The sequence below is a fragment of the Podarcis muralis genome, chromosome 4 (genome assembly GCF_964188315.1).
Source record: "Podarcis muralis chromosome 4, rPodMur119.hap1.1, whole genome shotgun sequence".
NCBI lineage: Eukaryota > Metazoa > Chordata > Lepidosauria > Squamata > Lacertidae > Podarcis > Podarcis muralis.
In genome coordinates this window covers 61,613,229-61,637,222 of record NC_135658.1, presented here as the reverse complement: position 1 = coordinate 61,637,222, position 23,994 = coordinate 61,613,229, and the positions used below count along the sequence as shown (strand labels likewise).

The 23,994-nt window shown below is 39.1% G+C and overlaps 1 protein-coding gene across 9 annotated transcripts in view; it reads right to left on the bottom strand.

Annotated features, from left to right (window-relative positions):
* DMD (dystrophin) overlaps positions 1–23,994 on the bottom strand; it is a 985,465-nt gene that overhangs the window by 296,445 nt on the left and 665,026 nt on the right. For all 9 annotated transcript variants that reach the window (XM_077927390.1, XM_077927397.1, XM_077927392.1 and 6 more), the window contains exons 48-50: positions 18,802–18,966; positions 6,073–6,174; positions 901–1,009 (exon numbers count right to left, since the gene is read on the bottom strand). In XM_077927390.1, the coding sequence (XP_077783516.1) occupies positions 901–1,009; positions 6,073–6,174; positions 18,802–18,966 (376 nt within the window). The remainder of the gene's footprint in view (positions 1–900; positions 1,010–6,072; positions 6,175–18,801; positions 18,967–23,994) is intronic.

Sequence of the window (23,994 nt, the reverse complement as noted above, 5' to 3'; positions counted from 1 at the left end):
ATCAATCCACAGAAAACCCTATTGACATTTGCTATGATTCAGAAGTAAACAGCAGGGTTTTCCTGGGAATGCAGCAGGGCAAGTGAAAAACCTCTCAGACCTGTGGTTAGAAAGCATGGGACAAGCAGACATGTGGATGAGCCCAGATGCAAAAAAAACAGAATGGAGGTAAAAGCAATCAAGCCATTACTGAACTGCAACATCAAATTAAATGAAAATTTAATTCCCAACTTATCTTTCAACTTTCATCTAGCACATATAACAGGAAGTAGCCTTCTTTTTAAAAAGCTCTTACCCAGCACAACCTATAAATCAATTTATGAACTGAATTTAATAATTCCATTACAGTGGTACCTCGGGTTACAAACACTTTGGGTTACAGACTCCGCTAACCCGGAAGTAGTACCTCGGGTTAAGAACTTTGCCCCAGGATGAGAACAGAAATCGCGTGTTGATGGCGCAGCGGCAGCGGGAGGCCCCATTAGGTAAAGTGGTACCTCAGGTTAAGAACGGACCTCTGGAACGAATTAAGTTCGTAACCAGAGGTACCACTGTACTTTGTCTTAGGGTATATCTGCACCACAGATGAAGTAATACTAATTCAATAGCTATTCTTCCTTCCTAGGAAACAAATGTCAAGTATTTTCAACACCCTCCTCAAAGTATGATTCTAAACATTCTTGGAGGAAAGCCATGACAATTGAACTAGTTTCAAATCTCTATGCCTTTGTAGTGTGAATATTCCTTCAATAGGCCAATAGAGCAGCCATAGAAAATAATAAATATCAATGTTCTTTGTATGGCTTTCAGCATCAGCTTTCTCACCAGCGTTAGAAATATACCTTCATTTTAACATTTACATATAAACTTTGAAGATTACTGAAACATCAAAGTACTTACCAACAGCAGATGATACAATTCCTGAGGGCCCAGACACTGGCTTTCCTTTCAACACTTGTATTAAATGGTTTACTGCTTTCCAGTCAGTATTTAAATCTTCTAATTTTCTCTGAAATGGGAAGACAGATATATTAAACATTTCATAAAGACCTGGGATGAAAGAGTATCTTGTGTATAGCACAGCTTTTTATATTATATGCCATTCTGTTAAAACAGCACATATGATAATGAAGCAGAAAATTGGAAAATTTAAATTTAAATTTAAAGCATATCTTGACTTGGGAGTAATCTGAACTGCTCTGTGCTGGGAAATGGGAGAAGAATCCTGGGCATTATTAAAGCAGGTAGAGGAAGCTCCAATAACATAACATGTAGTTCCCTTGCCAGACATTACTCCAATTGTGTGGTTAGGAACCACTTCTGGTTTAAAAAATAATAAATTGGCAATACTTCAATTGATGTCAATGGAAGTTTCCCCTCAAAAACTAATTGTAGCACAGGAAAGGAGATTTCCATCTTGATCATGACTGTAAAGGTAAAGGTAAAGGTACCCCTGCCCGTACGGGCCAGTCTTGACAGACTCTAGGGTTGTGCGCCCATCTCACTCAAGAGGCCGGGGGCCAGCGCTGTCCGGAGACACTTCCGGGTCACGTGGCCAGCGTGACATCGCTGCTCTGGCGAGCCAGAGCCGCACACGGAAACGCCGTTTACCTTCCCGCTAGTAAGCGGTACCTATTTATCTACTTGCACCCGGGGGTGCTTTCGAACTGCTAGGTTGGCAGGCACTGGGATCGAACAACGGGAGCGCACCCCGCCGCGGGGATTCGAACCGCTGACCTTTCGATCGGCAAGCCCTAGGCACTGAGGCTTTTACCCACAGCACCACCCGCGTCCCTTGATCATGACTGAGGAGGGTATAAATGTTGTAAAGGTAAAGGGACCCCTGACCATTAGGTCCAGTCATGGCCGACTCTGGGGTTGTGGCGCTCAACTCACTTTATTGGCCGAGGGAGCCGGCGTACAGCTTCCGGGTCATGTGGCCAGCATTACTAAGCCACTTCTGGCGAACCAGAGCAGCGCATGGAAACACTGTTTACCTTCCTGCTGGAGCGGTACCTATTTATCTACTTGCACTTTGACATGCTTTCAAACTGCTAAGGAGGATCAGGGACTGAGCAATGGGAGCTCACCCCGTCATGGGGATTTGAACCAACGACCTTCTGATCGGCAAGTCCTAGGCTCTGTGGTTTAACTCACAGTGCCACCCGCGTCCCATATAAATGTTGTAGCCCCAAATAAAATTGATCACTCTACCCCTAGTAATAATTTTATTAAAAAACAAAAACAAAATCCAGGGATATTGATAGATTAGACAGACAGACAGACAGACAGACAGATTACTAAGCTAACCATCCAGTCCCCACTGGAGACAAATGTAGCTTCAAAAGGACTGCAAAACAGGGATCCTGTATATCTTTGAAATTCAGTGCCTTTTGTAAGTAAGAGAAGATAATATCCCCACAGACTCTTCTATCAAACATATTATTATATCCCCAGAGTGGCAGTAGCCAACATTCATATGTAATATACGGTATTTTAAACACAATTTGACATTTGGTGAAAACAGATAGTCTAAATTCTGAAAACAGTGTTGTTCCCCAACTAAAAATATTTTTTTTAAGTAGCTAAGACATTGAGGATGACTGAATGTATGTGTAGCTGAAAACTTCTCATAATGTTGTCAATTTACAGTACTTATTTGAGGAAATGGGAACGGGCAGATTTGACTGCCCTCTTTTCTGTTTGCCCTTATCAATTACTTTTTGTCAACAAGATCTAAATATCTTACCTCCTGTGCTAAGTATTGTGGGACCCATTTTTCCTCATTTTATTACAGTTCAACTCATTTATTGAGGAACAAAGAATTTTCAAACATATGAAGGAAGAACAGTGAAGAAATCTAGGCTACTATTTTGTCATCTGACAAAACAGTAGCACTAAATATGCCATTTGGATTATAGTGTTCAGGTACTGCATTCTTATGGTACAGATTAATCATCATTATCAAACCTTTTATTGACATCACATACAAACATCCATAGTAAATCAATACAGAATTACCACCTCCCGTTTGTCAAATGAAAAGAGGCAAAACAGTCTAACGTTACGTCTCTAGGTCTCTAGGGAGAGTACAGATTAATAAAATGATGAGACACAAAATTCATCAGCTATTGATAACATTGAATCTTCTACACCCTCAAGCACATTTTAATTGTGAGAAGAGAGAATTAGGATATGCATGTGAATGAGTATGCTTGTTCTGGTATCCATTGAAATACTATATTGGAGCTCCCATCCACTGCTGTGTGTGGCCTGGTGCCTTCGTTTACATCTAGCAATCTGTACCAAGCACATCTGAAGCCATAGGACCTAGTAGGGAGAGATGAAGCAGTGACTTGCATGCCCCACACTCATACACAGGGACCCCAATCAATGGCCACTGAATACCAGTCACTTAATCCAGGCGTTGCCTAAGCCCCTAGCTCTGATGTGCACATTTGAGATGCATGGGCTAAGATCATCTAACCAGGCTTCTGTGAGAAGTGATGGAACAAAACTAGTGCTAATAAGTAGCAAAATGTGAGATGCAGACTAGGATGATGTGCTTACTCCTTTCCCCAATGTGTCCATTTGCCCATTGCCATAAGCATTCCGGTAGGCTTCTGTGCAAGATAAGATGGGATAGGGAGCAGTGGTAGTTGCTTCTGATCTTTGAAATGATAACCTGCCTTCTTGACTCAACTTGTACCCGACCCTGCTAATTACAGATGCTAGGCCTTGAAACAAGTGCTGCAAGAAGTGTTCCATCTTTTTCATTTTTCAGGGTCAAACTGTGCAACACTGCCTAATAAGTATGCCAAATTTATTCCAAGGAAAATACCATGTTACTGGCAATAGTCTACCAGTAGAATTATTTAATATTATCTGTATTTATTGAAATAAGCTTCAACATATATAAGAAACATGGCTTTTGAGCATACTGTACTCTTTAGTCTAAATGTTTCTTTTCATCTATGTAGCAAATTAAATCTGCTCATGTTTTGTGTAGAAAGGACTATTAGTCATCCTTGTAATAAATACACAGATGAGGGATATGTTCCCCCACCATAGGAAACTGCTAACTATTTATTTTAAAAAAATATTTCCATTATATATTTGAAAGCAGTGATATTTGAAAGCAGTATTCTTGTGTAACTGCACATGGTAAAAAGCCGAACTGTACATGAAATTACCATAGATAGCTATGAGCTGTATGGCTCACCACTGAAAGCTGATGCTATACCTCCAAGAAGAAAAGTACAAATACCTGTAGGATTTCAAACATGGTACTACTAGCAGCTGAGATGGGGAGTCACCAGTGAAATGGGACAGAGTTAAACATTCCCATCTTCCCACACTGCTACTACTGGGGTGCCAACTTGAATAAAATAGGGGGGCAGCTAAGCCCAACTCTTCCTGGCATCTCAACTTCACTATGAAGTGATATAGTCTTGGGAGGACTATATTTTAATTTGGGCAAAAGATATGGGTGTGAGGGTTTGAATTAATGGATTGGATTCCAGACTTGCTCCTTCCATTCACAAAAGGAACTGGGATACAATGGAGGCTTTCTGATGGAGGAACAGGGTAGTTTTCACCAACGCCCCTGTGGCCACCAGCAGCACTCTCCATACTGTTCTTGAGGTCTTCCAACCTTCCAGAGCAGCTTTTGGGGAGATAAGGGCAGGTGCCCGGGTAAGGAAGATTGATAAATATTGCTTCCCTGAACCCTTTTTTCCTATGCAAACAAACTATGTTGAACATGTCTGGATTCAATCATTGTATTGTATATGTAGGAAGTAAATAATATTTTAAAAATCAAACAGCTCACACTTTAGAATTAAAAAAGCAAACATGAAGAAAAAATAGTTTTGATACACCTTAACTGTATAAGCAAGGGCAAACTTCTTATCACAGTCTATCAATCTATAGAAGTCTGAAGCTGATTTAAACTATGGTCCTACATTTTATCCTGCTTCAGCGCTGAATATGGTAGCTGCAACAGAAATCTGATTTAACAAAAAACAATTTATACTGGCCCATCAAACACTAGATCCTCAAACATACCCAGAGCTACTTTTAGCAGAAGGGGACCCGTGCTACTCAGTTTGATGGAAGAAGTGGAAAGGACCTGGCACAAGGCAGTCTATGAATGGCAAATAAAGAAAGGAAGATGGCATAGAAGGTGGCCCAGCCTCCTCCCTTTCTCTCCTACCCACCTCACACACTATTCACACATGATGGGCAAAGTTTTCCCCAGTGCTTTTTTTTCTAAAAAAATGTTTAGGGATGCTCTCATTTTCCTACTCATATTGAAATACTGCCCCTCAATGAGGCCAAACTTAGATTCACAAAATGTTTAGGGGTATGTGTACCCCTGCGCCCCCCCAGAAAAAAAGAACTGGTTTTCCCTGGCAGAATTGTAGTTTGCGTTTTGAATGGGACTACTTTATTGATCAGGTGGAAGAAACTGAAAATTGAATAAGATTTAGAGAGGCTTTGCATCAGCTGCCAACATGTTATCATTCCCAATTCAAGGTGTTGACTTTAATGTATAAGGCCCTGGGTGACTTGAGACCCTACGCCAACCTGCCCATGGATTAAGATACGCAGTTAGGCCCTTCTCATGATGTAGCCCATAAGTGAGGCACACTGTGTTGTGACTTGGGATACAGCCTTTTCGGCAGTGGCTCCCTAGCTATGCAACTCGCTCCCTCCTGAGATTTGATTGGTGCTGTTGTTGACTATCTTCCAACAGCAATCATTTATTTTTATTCTCACAATGGGGACTGATCCATTATGAGCTGAGCTGGAAACTTTATTGAATTATTGGGGTTTTTATATTTAACTTTTAAAAATCTGCTCTGGGATCATGAAAGTGATGGAGGGTGGGATATAAGAATAAGCAATAAAAACGAAGTCTAAAAAGCTTTAGCTGAAAGCATAACATGTATTTCTCTGGTACCTTAGAAAGACTCCAAGTTTCAAATACATTGCATCAAGGACAATTGTACAACAGGGGAGGCATAACCCATTATGCAGTAATAGATATTACGAAGGTTGCTTCATTACCGTTACGGGTTGAGTGGCTGGTTTTTCTTTGTATAAATGACGCCCTTTAGACAAAATCCCTTCCACATCCGGCTGTTTAGCTATCACGGCTGCTTCAATTTCCTGAAAAATAAAAATACACAGTGTAGATTACCTCTACTCTAAGCAATAAAATCAAAGTCTGAAGGCTCCCCGGGAAGCTGTATACACCCTGTAGATTAGTTTCTTCTTTGGAGTAGTAATGGGAATAGTTCAGCAAAACAGCAATGAAGGAAACGGGGAGATTATTGCAATATAAAATACAGGTCATATGGCATAAATGTAGTAAAATAAATAGTAATATAGGCAGTCACCCATGAAGGTTTCAGTAAACCAATGTCACAGAATTTAGTCAAAATGCAAACAAGAAATAGCAAATCATTTAAAAGAAACTATTCCACACCAGCAGCTGACCTTGCAAAAATTGGGAGAGGTTAATGGGACCACAGAAGACTCTTTACACAGCTTTCCTGAACCATTCTCTTAATAAAAAACCGCTTGGGGGTGTTGTTGTTTTGAAATGCATGGATTCCGTCTTATTAAAAATAACTTAGTTTTATGTTAATTTGATTTAAATTGGTTACTTGTCAGTGTTAGGAAAAGAACATATTCTTCATAGTTAATGTCAGGAAAGAGCAGAAATTCATTACTACTGAGGGACATCTACTTAAGGCATGAGCAATCTAGAGCCTTTTGGAGAGCTGGCCCTGTTTGTGGAATACCCAGGTCCACAAACCACTGATACTGCTCTAAAAATTCAGACCCAAAACTGGCTAGTAAAGAGCTGCAAAAACACTTCATGTTAGGGCTTGGGATGCTACTGTAAGGACAAAAAACACAGGGATCTTATATAACGTAATTATCAGAATTGCCAATTGCTTAGGAGTAAGCCCCATTAAACTCACTGGAATAAACTGCTGAGTAGGGATGGATTGGTCTGTAGCAGGCATGTTTCATATGAGTTTAAAAAGGGGGGATGTTCTCTTTGTAAGCTCATCAGCACAGTGCCATGCTCTAACCAACTGAGCTCTCCAAGCTGATATAACTAGTAGGCATTTTAACAAAACAGAATTAAAAAAAACCACAAGTAGTAGGTCTCAGAATTCTCTCCCAAGGGCAGCCTGTCTTGCTTTTTCTCTATTGGTTGATTGTAAATTGGTTAAGAAAAAAACCCCTTCCTTTTTAGGAAACTTTAGGCATCACTATTTTATGGAACTGATTTCACCTGTCTGATTTTTTAATAATCTTCATTCCTTATGTAGTCTGTTATTTCCTGCTGCAGTTTTAGTATTAATGTATCATTTTATCTTGCAGGCACCTTAAACTTTTTGGAGGAAAGATGGGATATAAATATTTTAAATAAACAATCACCCTTTCACCTGAGACATGTACGTAAATGGCATTAATGTTAGAAGGGATCCCTTTTAATTTAAATTACAAGGAAAGGGCCATGACTAACATAACATTTGACAGATGGAACTTTTTCGTTATTCTTTTTCTAAAGGGAAACCTCACTATGATGCAGTGCTATATGGCTTACTGAAATAGTTTTTTTTTTTCTTTTTCCTTCTGTAGTTTGATCTACTTCTGGCAGCTTTTTCAAATGCTTCCTTTCTGTTATGCCACTAGCTATACACAGTGACTATCTTTCTTTTTTATCCCATCTCAGTCATCTGTCCCAGTAGACAATACTGTACTGCAAAAGTTTGACACTAGACAAAATTGTACAGCAAGGTGTTCACTGTCTTGGAATTCAACCAAATCATGTCAATGATGGAGAAATGAAAAATGCATTCTGCTTTTTAAAGTGTCCAGTTCAATGTCATTCTAAATATTTGCAAACTATCATTTCATTCTTCAGCTTTCTGTTGTCAAGTTGCTCTTGATGTTTGCCTGACAGTTTTTCTTGTGTGTTTTTTTAAACCTTTCATGTCCTAAAGTCTTCTGTCTACTAGTATTTATCCTTTGGCATATTTTATCAAGTATTTTACAATTCCCACTTTCAAATAATTAAATACCTTTTCAGTCCAACTAATAGGTTTTTATTCCTGATTAGTGTATTTAGAATAAGTTAGATTTTCCTTTATTATCCTGTTTACCTTGACATACTTCAAAATACTCCAAGAGACCAACTAAAATTTAGATATTTTAAAAACTGATATATATCCACCCTTCCATACCCCATGCAAACAAGGAACAATAAGTCACTGCAACGTAAATGAAGGCTGTGTATTAATGGTTCAACTTTGAGTAAAGCTTAGTTGAATATCACCCTTAGAAACTCCGCTGCACCATCCTTGTAAACCTTTGTTTTAGAAAGGTTTCTCAAAAGTAAAGTTCATTTTCAAGCTGAACCTATTTTTCCTCTGAAGCTTAAGTTTGAGTTAAGCCCAACATTGAAATATACTGCACTGTCAAAACATTTAGAGGTTATTAACCACTTAGAGGTTTTTCTTAATCAATCAATCAATCAATCAATCAATCAATCAATCAAGTGGTATATAAATTTTGTTAAATAAATAAGTATCAAAACATGATGGGTTCCAGGTTAAGTTAGTTCCTCTTAGTTCCCATTTCAATCTTAACAAGTCTAGCCATGCCTACTCAAAAGTAAGTCCTACTGAATTCAGAGTAATCCAGGTAAACTGGGTTGGGACTGAGTATACATGGCTAGTATTGCACTGCACTGTCAGTCATGATTTAAGTCCCACTAATTTCAGTGCATACCAAGTGCAGTAAATTTACAATGGTTTCTATACATATTTATTTGGAAGTTAATTCCAGAGTGCTCAGCAGGATCCAATCCTAGTTAAGTGTGTATGGGGTTGCAACCTTAATCTGCGCACAGTCCTTAAATTTACTTTTTACATTTATTGTTAGCACTTCTATCCCATCTTTCTGTTAAAAAAAATATACAAAAGCATACATTTTGTTCAGCAGTCAACAGAAGCATTTTTAATTTCTGACACACAAAAATCCATTATTAATAGCTTGCTAGCAATGTTCTCAATGGATTTATTCTTTGTAAAACATATGAGTGCATGAGTGAACTTCACAGGAATGCATAGCTCAGAATCAGTTTTAGGGGCCTAATACTGACATCTTGTTATAGTCTTCCATGAATAAATCTTTATTGTTTCCTTTAATAATCCTTTTGTTTTCATTTATTTCAAAGACGAGGAAGAAAGACAAGTTGCTTTCACTTCTGGATGATATTCAAAGGCTCATAGATAGACTTGTTGTGAATGTTATGATGATCCTACAGTTTCTTTTCTGAAATACTTCAAGCTTTTTAAGTATTTGTAAATGCCACAGCAAATTATTTATTTTGAAATTAAAGTATTTCACAAACTCTCAGATGTTTTTCTCCTGCACTATTTTCCCTAAGCAAATAAAATCCTAGACATTTTAGAACATCCCTGTTCTACTTCCATCTTACTTGCAATGTATTCCCAAGTTTGAGAATAAACAGTGTAACATTAATATAGACAGCTTATATATGCATTCATTTCATATAATCAATAGTTGATACAAATAGGTGATTTATTCGTAGCTCTAGCAGTCAGCAAAATGGCTAGTTATCTACCTTACTATTTTGATTTACTTGCTCAGTTTTTGCAAGCATAGATCTATGAATCACCATTCAGCTCTAGAACCAGTTTTTGGTAGACATTTTTGGGGTGAGTTATACACAGCTGGGGCTCATGTCTGCTCCATGCTGCAACTAGAGAGATCAGATACAAACACAGTGTGGCTGGGAGTGGCCTCATGGCCTGGCCAGCTATCTGATCCTTTCCCATCTTCTTCCCTGCCCACAAAAAGAGCAAAGATTGCTAAAAGAAGGAGGTCAGAAGGAAGAGGCTACAGAAAGGAGATTGAAGACTAATGGGAACACATGGACAGGCTTTGTTTTATGTTGAGTGACTTTTTTGGCAGGAGCTCCATTCTACCTCAAATCAGCAACTTTTGCACCAAGAATTGAAGGCCATGACAGTTCAGCACAGCGTGACTTCTGCTTACCTAAACTTAAGATAATTACACAGCCTTCTTTCCATGACTAAGTAGATAGTGCCCTCCTACTCATATATACTGAAAAAACATTAATTGCTTTTTTGTGCTAATTGTCTAGAATATAGTCAGTCTTCCCTGCAGAAAGTAAGTTTTTGGAAAGATTCCTCATGAATCCTTCTTTGCTATAAACTATTTTTTGAAACGAATGCCTTCAGAAAAGTGATTCTAACATGACATACATCTTCAAAAAGCCAATTCATATACACTATGAAGATCTATTTTTGACATTTGTCTCCCTTTACTGTGTATGTTATTGCCTTTAAAAAGTTATTTCTTACCCCCAAAAGTGCTAGGAAATATTGGTACTTTGGTACTCGTCCTTATTTAAGTGCAGGAGATGCTATTAAGGCAAAGCCCCACTGGTCCTGATATTTTGCTGTATGAATATTCTTCAGAGTCACGTAAGGACTCAGCTACATTCATAAAGATAAAGTGTTTTATACAGTTGTACCATGGATCTGAAATGCTTTGTGAGTTTTCCGGTTTTCGAATGGTTTTCAGGAGCCGAACATCTGGCACAGCTTCCGATTGGGTGCAGGTTGCTCCTGCAGCCAATCAGAAGCCACGCCTTGGTTTTTGAATGGTTCTGGGAGTTGAAGAGACGCCCAGAACACATTCTGTTCAAGAAGCAAGGTACGACTGTATGCGTTATAACACTGACACCAGATGGCACTGCAGAGTCCCACCTTTCACCAACAGGATTTCCCTTTATGAAGGGGTAGGAGCCACAACACTCAAGATCTGATTCCTACACTATGTGGAACAGACCTCCTGATAAGATGGTATCTGCAGGAGGACCTCATCTGCAAAGCACAGTGATCAATTGTATGTATACAATCTTTTAGGCATCCAGATCCCAAGCTGAATTGGGCTTTATACACCAGAACCAGAACCTTGAATGTCAGCTTATGCAACTTTTTCGGTAGTGTCATAACATGGTAGGGAAATCTTGTCCCAGTGAGCAGCCAAGACTCCACATTTTGCACAAGCTGCAGCTTCCAGGCCAATCTGAAGAGCAGTCGTACCAGTGCACTGATAACGGTCTCGCTATCCTGGTCTAGAAATGGCTGTAGCTGTTTTACTAGCCCAAGGTGGTAGAAAGCAGTGTCTTTCCGGTTTTCAAGCAGAGGTCACATCAACTGCCACCTGATTCTTTTAGCTACAGTAGGTGCCGGGGACTGAAATTGGGATATTCTGCTTTCTAAGCATGTGCTCAACTACTGAGCTATTGCTTTCATAAGAATGTGCTGAACTGAAAATAATTATTGACACTACTCAGATATGAATAAAAAGGAAAAGAACCAGTGCTGAATTCTATTGATTAGAACCGTGACATTCATTACAAGAATACATTACACATAAAGGACAACGCCTGTTTAACTTTACTATTCATCTGCCACTGGTATATTTTTAAAAGGGAAATTAGCTCTTCTTTTGGTCAGTCTAATTCAGAAAGGTGATCTAATTAATTTTTCTTCATGATTTGTTTTCATTCATATCCCTTTTGTTGGCATTCTTATCTTTTACCGTAAAAGCAATCTGCTGTCAATTAAATGTATTGTGATAAATAGCATGCACACAATGATTAGCATATTAACATGATAGATGCTTCCCCTGATACTCATGGATCTGAAATGCTTTGTGAGTTTTCCGGTTTTCGAATGGTTTTCAGGAGCCGAACATCTGGCACAGCTTCCGATTGGGTGCAGGTTGCTCCTGCAGCCAATCAGAAGCCACGCCTTGGTTTTTGAATGGTTCTGGGAGTTGAAGAGACGCCCAGAACACATTCTGTTCAAGAAGCAAGGTACGACTGTATGCGTTATAACACTGACACCAGATGGCACTGCAGAGTCCCACCTTTCACCAACAGGATTTCCCTTTATGAAGGGGTAGGAGCCACAACACTCAAGATCTGATTCCTACACTATGTGGAACAGACCTCCTGATAAGATGGTATCTGCAGGAGGACCTCATCTGCAAAGCACAGTGATCAATTGTATGTATACAATCTTTTAGGCATCCAGATCCCAAGCTGAATTGGGCTTTATACACCAGAACCAGAACCTTGAATGTCAGCTTATGCAACTTTTTCGGTAGTGTCATAACATGGTAGGGAAATCTTGTCCCAGTGAGCAGCCAAGACTCCACATTTTGCACAAGCTGCAGCTTCCAGGCCAATCTGAAGAGCAGTCGTACCAGTGCACTGATAACGGTCTCGCTATCCTGGTCTAGAAATGGCTGTAGCTGTTTTACTAGCCCAAGGTGGTAGAAAGCAGTGTCTTTCCGGTTTTCAAGCAGAGGTCACATCAACTGCCACCTGATTCTTTTAGCTACAGTAGGTGCCGGGGACTGAAATTGGGATATTCTGCTTTCTAAGCATGTGCTCAACTACTGAGCTATTGCTTTCATAAGAATGTGCTGAACTGAAAATAATTATTGACACTACTCAGATATGAATAAAAAGGAAAAGAACCAGTGCTGAATTCTATTGATTAGAACCGTGACATTCATTACAAGAATACATTACACATAAAGGACAACGCCTGTTTAACTTTACTATTCATCTGCCACTGGTATATTTTTAAAAGGGAAATTAGCTCTTCTTTTGGTCAGTCTAATTCAGAAAGGTGATCTAATTAATTTTTCTTCATGATTTGTTTTCATTCATATCCCTTTTGTTGGCATTCTTATCTTTTACCGTAAAAGCAATCTGCTGTCAATTAAATGTATTGTGATAAATAGCATGCACACAATGATTAGCATATTAACATGATAGATGCTTCCCCTGATACTCATCTCTATAACTTATCAAAGTCTTTATTTTATCCTTACAAATTTTTACTGAAGAAATTATGGGGCAAAAATCATTTTAAATATGGAGCGGTTTGCTGTTGATGGGATATATATTTAGTAAGATAGCTATTCTGTGTATATAAAGCATAAGATTAGCCTATTTTAAACCTAGGGGTCTCTACTACTGAATTCTACCATAAATAAAATTCACTGATTAAGCTAAGCTTAGCTGTATGGTAAGTAGCTAAGATATTCCTAAAATACCTGAGCTGCCTTACAACATATAATTACTTATAAAATTAATCACATCAGCTACTTCAGAGATTCATGTTGGCCACTTCATTGAGCTCTCAGAATTCTCCACACATTTTCTTTATAAATATTTTCCATTATTAGCCCTATTCTGTGACAACTGCTGGATTCCTGAAATCTCTTGCTAGATTTGTCAGGAACTTTTTGCCCACATACTATGTATGTGTGCTCCACGTTTTCCTGGATGAAACTGATTTCTCTACTCATTTCAATCTGGCTTCAAATCTGGTCATGAGAATGAAATGGGAATGGTTGCCTTGGTGGATGACCACTGCCAAATATTAGACAGGGGGAGCACATCCCTGCTGATGCTGCAGAAGCTCTCAGTAGTATTTTGTACAGTTGACTATGGTATGGTTTGTCTGTTTGGGCTAGGCACTAGAGAAACCACTTTGCAGTGGTTCTGTCTCTCTATGAAGGCATGTTTCAAGAAGATGATGCTGGGTGACTTTGGTTCGACCTCATGGCCATTGCCTTGTGGGATTCCTCAAGATTCTACTCTATACCCCATGCTTTTGAATATCTACTTGAAACCACTAAGAGAGGTTATTGGGAGTTCTGAGGTACAGTGTCTCAAATATTTGTAAGAAGACAACCCGCAAGAGGTTGCCACCTTATGAAGCCCACCACTTCTGGAACTTCCTCCTACAGAAGATTTGTATGTCTCTCACACTGCTTACATTTAGGCAGCCAGTTAAAACATTTATTTTTAATTATGCTTTTGAGCCACCCTAGACATGCTGGGTTCTGTGTTATATTCTTTTGTTCTGCATTTCCTGTTATATTTTATTGTTTTGTCTGTTTGTTCTTTCTTTGTTTTATCCTTAGGAAGAGTAGGGTACAAATGATTTTAAATAAACATATGGACCACTGAATTCCATGAGATTTAATCCTTAGCAAGTGTGTGTAGCTTTGCAATCTAGATCTACTTAGTTTTCCTTTGTGTGTAAGTATACAATGAGATTTGCGATCAGTTGCTGAAGCATTAATAGCCTGGACTGATTATCCTGGCATAGCCCTTTCTAGCTTTTTATTGGGAATATAACGTTTTGCTTAAAGGATGAGTTTAAGATTGTTTATTGACAGGGAGGCAGTGAAACAGCTGGGTGAAAGAAGAGATAGGCTATATAGTTAGTCTCTGTACGCCCACTACCAGAAAAACCACAAAGGGTTTCTGATGTTAGAGGAAAGAGAACAGATTAGTTGTAACAGTATTAAGATTGGAAATAAAAAATCAAATTATGTCTTGTGTGAACCATATCAAAGTGTCTTGGTTACTGCGAAAGACATTTAAAAACAGGAAGTAAATAATTTAATTTAATTTAATGTTTGCGTACTGTTACCCTGCCGTAGAAACTAAGATTTGAGAAAAGACCTACAGTAATTGGCTGATTGATATCCCACAGACTTTTAAATGCATCTGTGGGGTTATTGTTTTGTTGTTTTGGTTTAATTATTTGCTTGTATTTTATTCTGTGAACCGCTCTGGGATCTCGTGATGAAGAGTGGTATATAAATTTACAAAGGCCTATACCACTTCTGACATGCATATGTTGAAACCCACTAGTATATAATGATATATAACTGTTCAAGAGTAGCAGCAGTAGTAGTCAAATTAAATATCCACAAATTAAACAGTTTTACATTGACATAATGTTTAGGTGTTAATAACACTAGGTGGCAAAATACAACTCATCTCCTCAGAAAATGGAAAAGTAAAGTAAATGTCACATTTATCCATCTTTACCATGAGTATTATAACACCACCAACTAAACAGGCAGAGCAATCCTAACAGTACCTGAAAGGGCAATGGAGCAGGGAGGCACTACCACATCCAAAGCTTGCTAATTTGGGTGGAAAGTAGGGACATTGGTGGAGGTTCACCACCATATTGAGGCTGGCATAGCAAAAGGGCCCTTTTTTGTGGACAGAGGGGTGGCCTCCACAACAGTGGATTTTTCCTGTTAGCAGGAGTCTTTCTACCCAATCCTAACCGGCTTCAGGAATGCAGACTGGGGCCTTCTTAAATCCACCAATCACTTGCATCAGTGGAGAACTTCTGATGAAATGTCTTCTTTTCCTTTTCATGCATGACTTTTCTTTTCCTTTACTTGTGTCATGGCTCAGCTGGAGAATTCTTCAACCTAGATGACCCTGTTCCTTAGTGAAGCCTACAACCTGACTAGATCTGGGAATGCGGAAGAGTTGGAACTCTTGTAGGAGGCAGCATACAGCGGGGCAGCAGAGCATAGCCCTGAGCCTGCATGAGCGACAGTATCTTAAATGGAGAAGTCAAGTCTCTGCATGAGCAAAGTCCTCCCCATGAGAAGACCTCTCTTTGATGCCAGCTGATGGAATTCAGCTGGACTCCGAGTGTAATTCTAGCAGTTCCAGGGGGGAAAGGGCTGGAACAGTGTATTTCCACAAGACCTGTACTTTACCTGAATAGTTACCTCTGTGGTAGGATACAGAACTGCTTCCTGACCTTGCCTGAATGGCTAGCTGTGTATCCAGTCCCTTGACTGTTGTGGACCCCCTGCAACTGGCCTGAACAGAACAGCTTGTATTTCCCCCCACTATTAGAACATAAACATTATTTCCCTCTGTGACTATCTCTCTAAACACTGAATGTTGTTCTATGTACAGCTTATTGTGCACATGCTTATCATTTCATTATTTCCTCCTTCCACCCTCCAATATCCAATGTTCTTCCTGCAGAGTTCAAAACAATACATTCTGTGTTCAGTGATTGTAATCATACCTGTTATGACAGGAACTCAAGAATAAAGGTGATTTAGATGGTTTTCAGTAAACATTTGCAGCTCTACACAATTATTGTTATTCAATCTCTTAGGGAGCCCCTGCAGGGCAGTGAAAGTCATTTTTATTTATAGCTCAAAGAAAAAGAAGAAACTTTCTGTAGATAAAAGAAGAATTTGCCAAGTTTAAAAATTGTTTTAAAATTGCCAGGTTTAAAAAAAAAATGCTTGCTTGTTTTCACACATACTCCCCTAAGGCTTTGAATAATTACTTTCCAAAAAAGATCTTTAAGTGAAGCTGCATTTACAGCATGCTCCTATCCTTTCAAGTAACTGTTGTAGCAGGCAGATTCTTACACAAGAGCTACCTCAGCAGCATATGCTAAACAGAAAGAGCACCACACAGCCTAAACAAAATGTTTCAAGTCCTATTAATATCAACAGACGTTAAGCATGTGTATTGCTCTCGCATCAAAATCAGTTATTGCTGGACTAAAACTTCCAGCACCCCTGACCATTCACCACACTGGCTGAGGTCGATGGAAATCTAAAGGGCTACAAATCCCCCAACTGTGACACAGAGCTTATTTCTGCCCATTTGGATCCCATCCAATTCTGGATCTGGCATATTTAAGCATACATAATTTTTTTCTTGCTGCAGTTCCTACCCAGCTTAAGGATACAGTGGTGCCCCGCAAGACGAATGCCTCGCAAGACGGAAAACCCACTAGACGAAAGGGTTTTCCGTTTCTGAGTTGCTTCGCAAGACGATTTTCCCTATGGGCTTGCTTCGCAAGACGAAAATGTCTTGCGAGTCTTGCCATTTTTTTTCGCTTCCCCCCCTTTTTCTAAGCCGCTAAGCCGCTAATAGCCTTTTAGCAGCTTAGCCGCTAATCCTTTAATAGCCGCTAAGCCGCTAATAGCGCTAATCCGCTAAGCCGCTAATAGGGTTGCTTCGCAAGACGAAAAAACCGCTAGACGAAGAGAATCGCGGAACGGATTCTTTTCGTCTTGCAAGGCACCACTGTATACAGGACCCTGCAGAGTCTCTGCTGATCTCTTCATTCCCTACCCTTGGAATAGGCCAAGACAACTGAAGGCTTGTAAACCAGTTGCAACCCTCTGCCTATTTGTTCCTTTTAGGAGAATGGCACAAATACCTATTGTTCGTGCACAGGCCATCTGCACCCAAGACTCTTTCACCTACTGTTCGTGCACAGCCCATCTGCACCCAAGACTCTTTCATTGGTATGAATTGCTGGGAGAGTGAAAACCTTGTGTGTGATTACATTAAACAATGAGAAAAGGTGCAAAAACAAAGCCAGGAATAGAGAAGAGAAGACATGAAGTGCAAACAGATGAAAGTGTGCTAGGGGTACAGAGAACCCGGTGGGGAAAGTCTTTTCCAACTCAACAATTCTATGATTCTATGAAAGGTATCTGAGAGATGTTGCAGAGAGAAAGGTGTGTGGTGAGGTACCAGAGAAAGGGGAGCAACCGATGGGAAGCAGAGATGGGGCACAGAGAGAAACACGGGGGGGGGGGTATATGGTACGACTGCAGCAAAGCCTGTGAATGAGGTGAGAGTTATGAGGCTGCAAGTGCAGAAAGTAAGAAAACAGCTATGGGGTGGATAGAGCAAAGGCAGCAAAGAGGTTCAGAGAGACTTGCAGCGATGCTGAGAGAGACATGAGTAAATGCCATGAGGTGCAAGAAGTAAAAGAGAATTGACCCCCCCCCCCAAAAAAAAAGCTTAAAAAGAAAACAACAAATCAGATTGTTTTGTTAAATGCCAAAGTCATTTTTACTACCATGTGTTTAACATTGCTATGTGACCCTTGACTTAGTAAAAATAAATGCTGCCCTTGAAATTGTATATATAATGCACTTTTCAGTCAGGGACTCCTTGACACTGCTAGCTTCCTGCCCTGTTCTCACACAATGAGATAAAGTTCTTCCTAGAACAGAATCAAAGCAACAACATCTTTTTCCTGTATCAATACTTAATTTGATTTAATCTTTTTTTATTAAATTTCTTTTAATCAAGATTTAAGTTTCACAAGTTCTCCCATGGGGCATTTCAGAATATTGCCCACACCCCTTTCAACAGACAGTGCCTAATAACTTAGCTTCGCGTTTATATAAGGAGCTATGCACCCAGTAAGCACATAGGGAATCTGGTACCTGGACAGTGACAGGCTGGTATTTTCCAAGCTAGTAACTAAGCCTCCATGGAGCCAGGAAATCCTGGTGATAAGAACCTGTAATATTTTGCCCTTGTCAAAATATTCTGAACTTGTTTAGATATTTAGGTAGTTTGCACTGGCCTTAAAAGGCAGCATTTTGTCACAGCTGTTGACTCCTCCCTGAAACTTACCTGGACGTCCAGTTTAACACAAGTGGAATACACTAAGTCAGTGTTTCCCAACCTTGTGCCTCCAGCTGTTTTTGGACTACAATTCCCATCATCCCTTGCCACTGGTCTTGCTAGTCAGGGATGATGGGAGTTGTAGTTCAAAAACAGCTGGAGGCACAAGGTTGGGAAACACTGCACTAAGTATTGCTATTTCTCTGGATTTGGAATTGAAATGTTTTTTTTTTTTAACGCAACCAAAGCAACATGATTACAAAGTCTTTCAAATGGTAATTGCTCTTTTTCTTCTTCATTTTTCTACTACAAACCCACCCATGTGTAGGGTTGTCCAAAAAGTAAATACCACCTGTAAAAAGATCGTCTGAACACTTCTTCAGGTATATAGGTGAATGTTTAATTACCTTGATGTCAAAAGCCCCGGGTTGGCCCACTTGGTTGTAAAGCTCCAATTGTTCTTTGATGGGAGAGAGCCACAATTTCAGCTGATTTAACTGTTGTTCAAGCTGGTTCAAATTATTTAGCAGGTGCTCAATTTCTTTCTGTTTCTCAGGCAGATCTTTGGATACCTTTTTAAAAACAGAAGAAAATCATTTGCTTGGACGAAACTGCAATTCTGCTGCACACATAGCATCATGCCAATAAATTATGCTCTGTACAAAACTTACATTCTTTATAAACATTAACTGGGAGTCTGATTAGCCCAAAAGGTTTAATAACTGAATAATAGTGGCTATGATCAAGAGAAAACTAGGGATACCTAAGTCCCATTGAAATCAATGAGATTTATACCACAGTTAAGCTCTTAAACCTCATTGATTTAAGTTGGATTATATATTACTGCTTTTCTCAGGATGTGCTCGTCTATGGCATTTCAAAATAAAAAGGAGTGTTTCTATGTTATTAAAAATTGCTCCGGTGATGGGAGTGGGGGAGAAATTGTGTTGCGGCACAGTGGTGGCTGAAAAACAGGACACAGCTTTATTCCAAATACTTTCAGTTGGTTTGCTGTATGGGCCAGAGATTTTGGCTTTAACTTGCATTGTCAGACTGCAGGGAGGCAGCTTCTACAGTGGCCCAGTCCAACTGCTAGGTAAATCTGTAATGCCTATATCTATGAAACAGCATAGGAAATATGAGGCTTATCAAAGGAAAGGTAATAGTCCCACTATATGATTCAGTTCTGAGGGCTGGACAAGACCACACAAACTCAGCTAAGTTTGACTCAAATGTAACCCACTGAAATTAATGAACATGACTAAGTTAGGTCCATTTATTTCAGTGGAATTACTCTGAGTAAAACTTAGCTGAACAGCACCCCTTGCTGCAGAACAGGCTTCTAGAACAGCACACAAACAGGCCCTTGTCCAAGCTCAGCAGCTGCCTTTAGACATTTTATCATCCTATAAAACAGAAAAATATTACAACATGCATTTAAGGCATTGTATAGTTCTGAAGGAACCACAAGTAACTGAGAAGTGGACTTTTGTGTATCTATAAAAAATAACAACTTTTTAATTTAAAAATACCTTTATTTTGAAAATTTGTATACAATATACACAATATGAAAATACAAGTACAGCATAATAAGTTATGCATCTCATGCACATGCAGTACTCGTGTCTGTACTCTTCAGAAAGAGCAACATCAATCCCAGCAGTCAAAGTATACCAGGTGAAGATCGAATCATACTGATAAGTTAAAATTCTTCAAAATTAAATTTTAAGAAAACGGTTAGCTGTGTTCTACATGTCAACTTTATGCAGAAGCTGGAAGGATGAACATCTCATTTCTATCACCTCATATGAAGGTAAGAAGGAAGTAGTTAGGTTTATTTACTCTCTGTGCCTATTAGTGCCAAGCTGGACACGATAACTGTGCAAATGAAACTGACATGCATGATTTAAAAAAATATAAAATTGACAGTAAGTAGCAGCTGCAGATGATCCAGAGTATCACAGGAACGCCAGTGGGTAGGGGGAGAAAATTTTATTTTCCTCCCACCTTCACCTCCAAATGTGATCCTGCTGAAACTCACCCCATCCCCAAAGCTGATATTTGCATTGTGAGGACTGACTCCATTGGTATTCCACACTGATGAACACTCTGGGCTGTATATTAACAATGCTGCGAACTAAATAGATAATTTGAATATGAAGACATCCATCTGAAGTTGAATAGAGATTTAGGGATTTGGGGTGTAAACTAATGGGTCATCTTGCACTCATGAAAGAACTTTTGATCCATTGGAAGCTCCCCTCCACCATGGCACTTTCTACATTGTTCTGAACAATCCTCTAAATTTCTGGAGCTGATTTGGTGGTGGTGGGCTGTAGGTAGAAGTGGGAGTTAGCAAAAATTCTCTCCCCTATGTTCTTCTGATGGTAAATGCATCCACTGGCATCTGTGTTCATAGGCACAAATCTGATTGCACCACTAACAGTTCTTCAGGCTTTGTTGAGGATTCCTTTCTAAGAACATAAAGAAGAGCCTCTTGGATCAGACCAATGGCCCACTTAGTCCAGCATCCTGTCATCACAGTGGCCACCAGTGAGTATTCTGAAGTATATGCACGTAATAAATCCCTAAATACAATTTATTATAGTCACATGGAACCTGTTGCATAGTTACAACTTCGGGAATCTTGTGGTAGGTACAGACAGAGCTAATCTAAATGATTATTAATGCACTTTTAAAGCTAGAGTCACTGTCAGAGGTCTTATTTTTATAAGTACTTAATTCGTTCCAGAGGTCCGTTCTTAACCTGAAACTGTTCTTAACCTGAAGCACCACTTTAGCTAATGGGGCCTCCTGCTGCTGGCGCGCCGCCAGAGTACGATTTCTGTTCTCATCCTGAAGCAAAGTTCTTAAACTGAAGCACTATTTCTGGGTTAGCGGAGTCTGTAACCTGAAGCTTATGTAACCTGAGGTACCACTGTATTTTAATGTGTATACTGTTTTTACACTCCTCCCCAATTTGGGCAAATATGAGCCAAGTTCAAGTTTGAGCTGTTTCCAAATGTCAACCTTTGATAAATGGTTGTTCTGAAATCATACTTTTATCTGCTTATTTTCTATTGCATTCGTATCTAAAAGGGAAAAATTGTTGTTGGCATCTGTCTGACTTGAGAGTCAGTGGAGTGCACCTCTCAAAGTGAACTCAAACCACTTAAAAAAAAGGTTTAGGGAAAACAGGTTTGGTTGAAGATGAACTAGACATAATTGTAAGTTGCATTAATAAGGTAGCAATGAAAACTATGGACCAGACACCAGTTTAAAAACACAGTAACATTAACATCAATGCTCAGCGATTTAAACCTCTCAAGTTTTCCACCAGCTATAAATCCTGCAAGTCTATTTAATTTTCAGAAATTTAGCAATACACACTTCAACTGTAGCTGGTGGGAAAGAATGATCATTACCACACATGCTCTTTGACCAGTCTTCTACATATAGTTCTTACAAAATAATTGATATCAATCTTAACATCAAAGCACTACTTTAGGTAAGATTAATTAATTAATCTAAAACATTTGAAAAATCTGAACTTTAAACATGTTAGTTTAGGAATTAATTAAGGTAAGTTAATTGAAATCTTAGCAAATGAATAATTCAAAAGATTTAAACTCTGTATTTGGTAGTAGCTAAAGGTCTTAACTTTATATAAAGTCTCCCAGTTCTTCACAAGAATATTCATTATTACTGCAGCCTTGCAATTATGCTACAGCAATCTTCATTCCCTTAATCCTGCACAGCTAAATAGTCATAATTTTATTGTGGGTACTAATATTTCCTCTTTACTTAACAAAATGTCACCCAAAATTATATAACTGAACAGGGAATTAAATATGAATAATGGGTTATGACATGAGATTTTGGTTTCCTTTTACAGCTACAAGTATTATTCTCTATCATCCATTCCCGCTTTCACAGAGCCAAAAGCCATTAAATGCCTTTTTGCCCACAGATAAATCTACGTAATTTCATCAGATGAGAAAGCTGCAAGTCTTTCTTTCAAACTTGGATTTGGCAAATGACATTAATCCCTTTATAACCTCCAGATTAACCACTACTGCAACCCCACTAACTAGGGTTAGGAGTCACTAGGTGAACATGACATCAGTACTCCATACATCAAGGGCTGCATTTCCTCAGAGGTAGTTGCTTGCAGAACTAGCAGTGGGTGCACCCAAAACAAGTCGTGGGTTGTTTGAAGCCAAAGGTGGGCAGGACTACTTCCCCTCACCCCAGCTCTGAAAAATGGGTTAGTTTGAAAGTGTCACTCTCTTCTCTCCCCCCACAACTGAACAAGCATAGCCCTACCTTCTTTTCCATCTATTAATCCAGTCCCACACATATATCCACTCATTCCGACATCCATTTAGGCTTTCCCCTCCACACACATCATCAGGCTGAGGTCTGCTTTTACTGCTGCTTATGCTAGGAGACGGCTTCCCACTTCTATGGTATTTGAAAAAGTTTTGGGTCTGCAGATGCAGCAATGTGAAAGGCTGGCACAGTGTTAATCTGCTGAAGAAGAGCTTTGCATGTGGAAGTTTATGCCGCAAGAACCCAGTTAGTCTCCAATCTGTTAAAGCACTAGTGTTACTGTGTTCTGCATATGAAACTTAGTAAGAATGTACCACTGAACAAGTTACTGTAGTTATGTGTTGCTCTTGTATTTAAACAAAAACATTTTTTTCCTTTTTGTGGGGGGAGCACTAGTGTGTCATATTGCTGCTATAATCATTGGTAATCTTCTGGAACTTTTATTATTATTACACTTGTATACGACCATCCAACCATGTTCTCTGGACAGTTTCCATGAACAATAAAATACACACTCGCAATTCACAATATTTGAACTGAATGAAGCTATGAATGGAAGTTGTTTATAGGTAATCATGAAAATATCAAGATAAACACAAAGGCATCAAAATTTTAAGGGTGCAAAATAAAACCTAGAAAACTGTAGTGGAAGCCCCCTCTTTATCCTCTTTTAGATTGCAATGCCAAGCAGCACCAGAGCTTTCATTAGACAAACTAAGGCAATTGAGGCACAGTGGATTCAGACCTCAGAGCCCTAACCAGCTGTCCCAGCCACCTGTCTCTTGGGAGGTCTTTTAAATATAATTTAGCTGCAAATTTTAGAAGGCATAACATTTCAATAATTGAAGCATGGGTGATTATTAAAATTGCCTGACTGCATGCATTCCATCTGATAGGACTAAGTGCAAAAGTTGAAACTATAAAAGAAAGGAGATCCCTTTCAGGCAATGGCACTGAATGAATGTAAATAGGCAGATTATATAATTGTGAGTAAAATAGTTAATAGCAGGCTGAAGAACACAGTCAAATCCTATTAAAGACACACTCAGCCTAAAGGCTACTTGAGAAATAGAGATTTTGCTACAAATGTGTTCATACACATACACACACACACACACACACACACACACACACACGAAAGGAAAGGGTTTATGTTGAAAAGTTCATTGGGTGGTTGTAATTTTTAAAGATAATATTGTTTTTCAAAAGAGTACTCAAGTCAGGAAAAGCAGGTACATCTCAATTATTTTATTTGTTTCTAGGCCCTC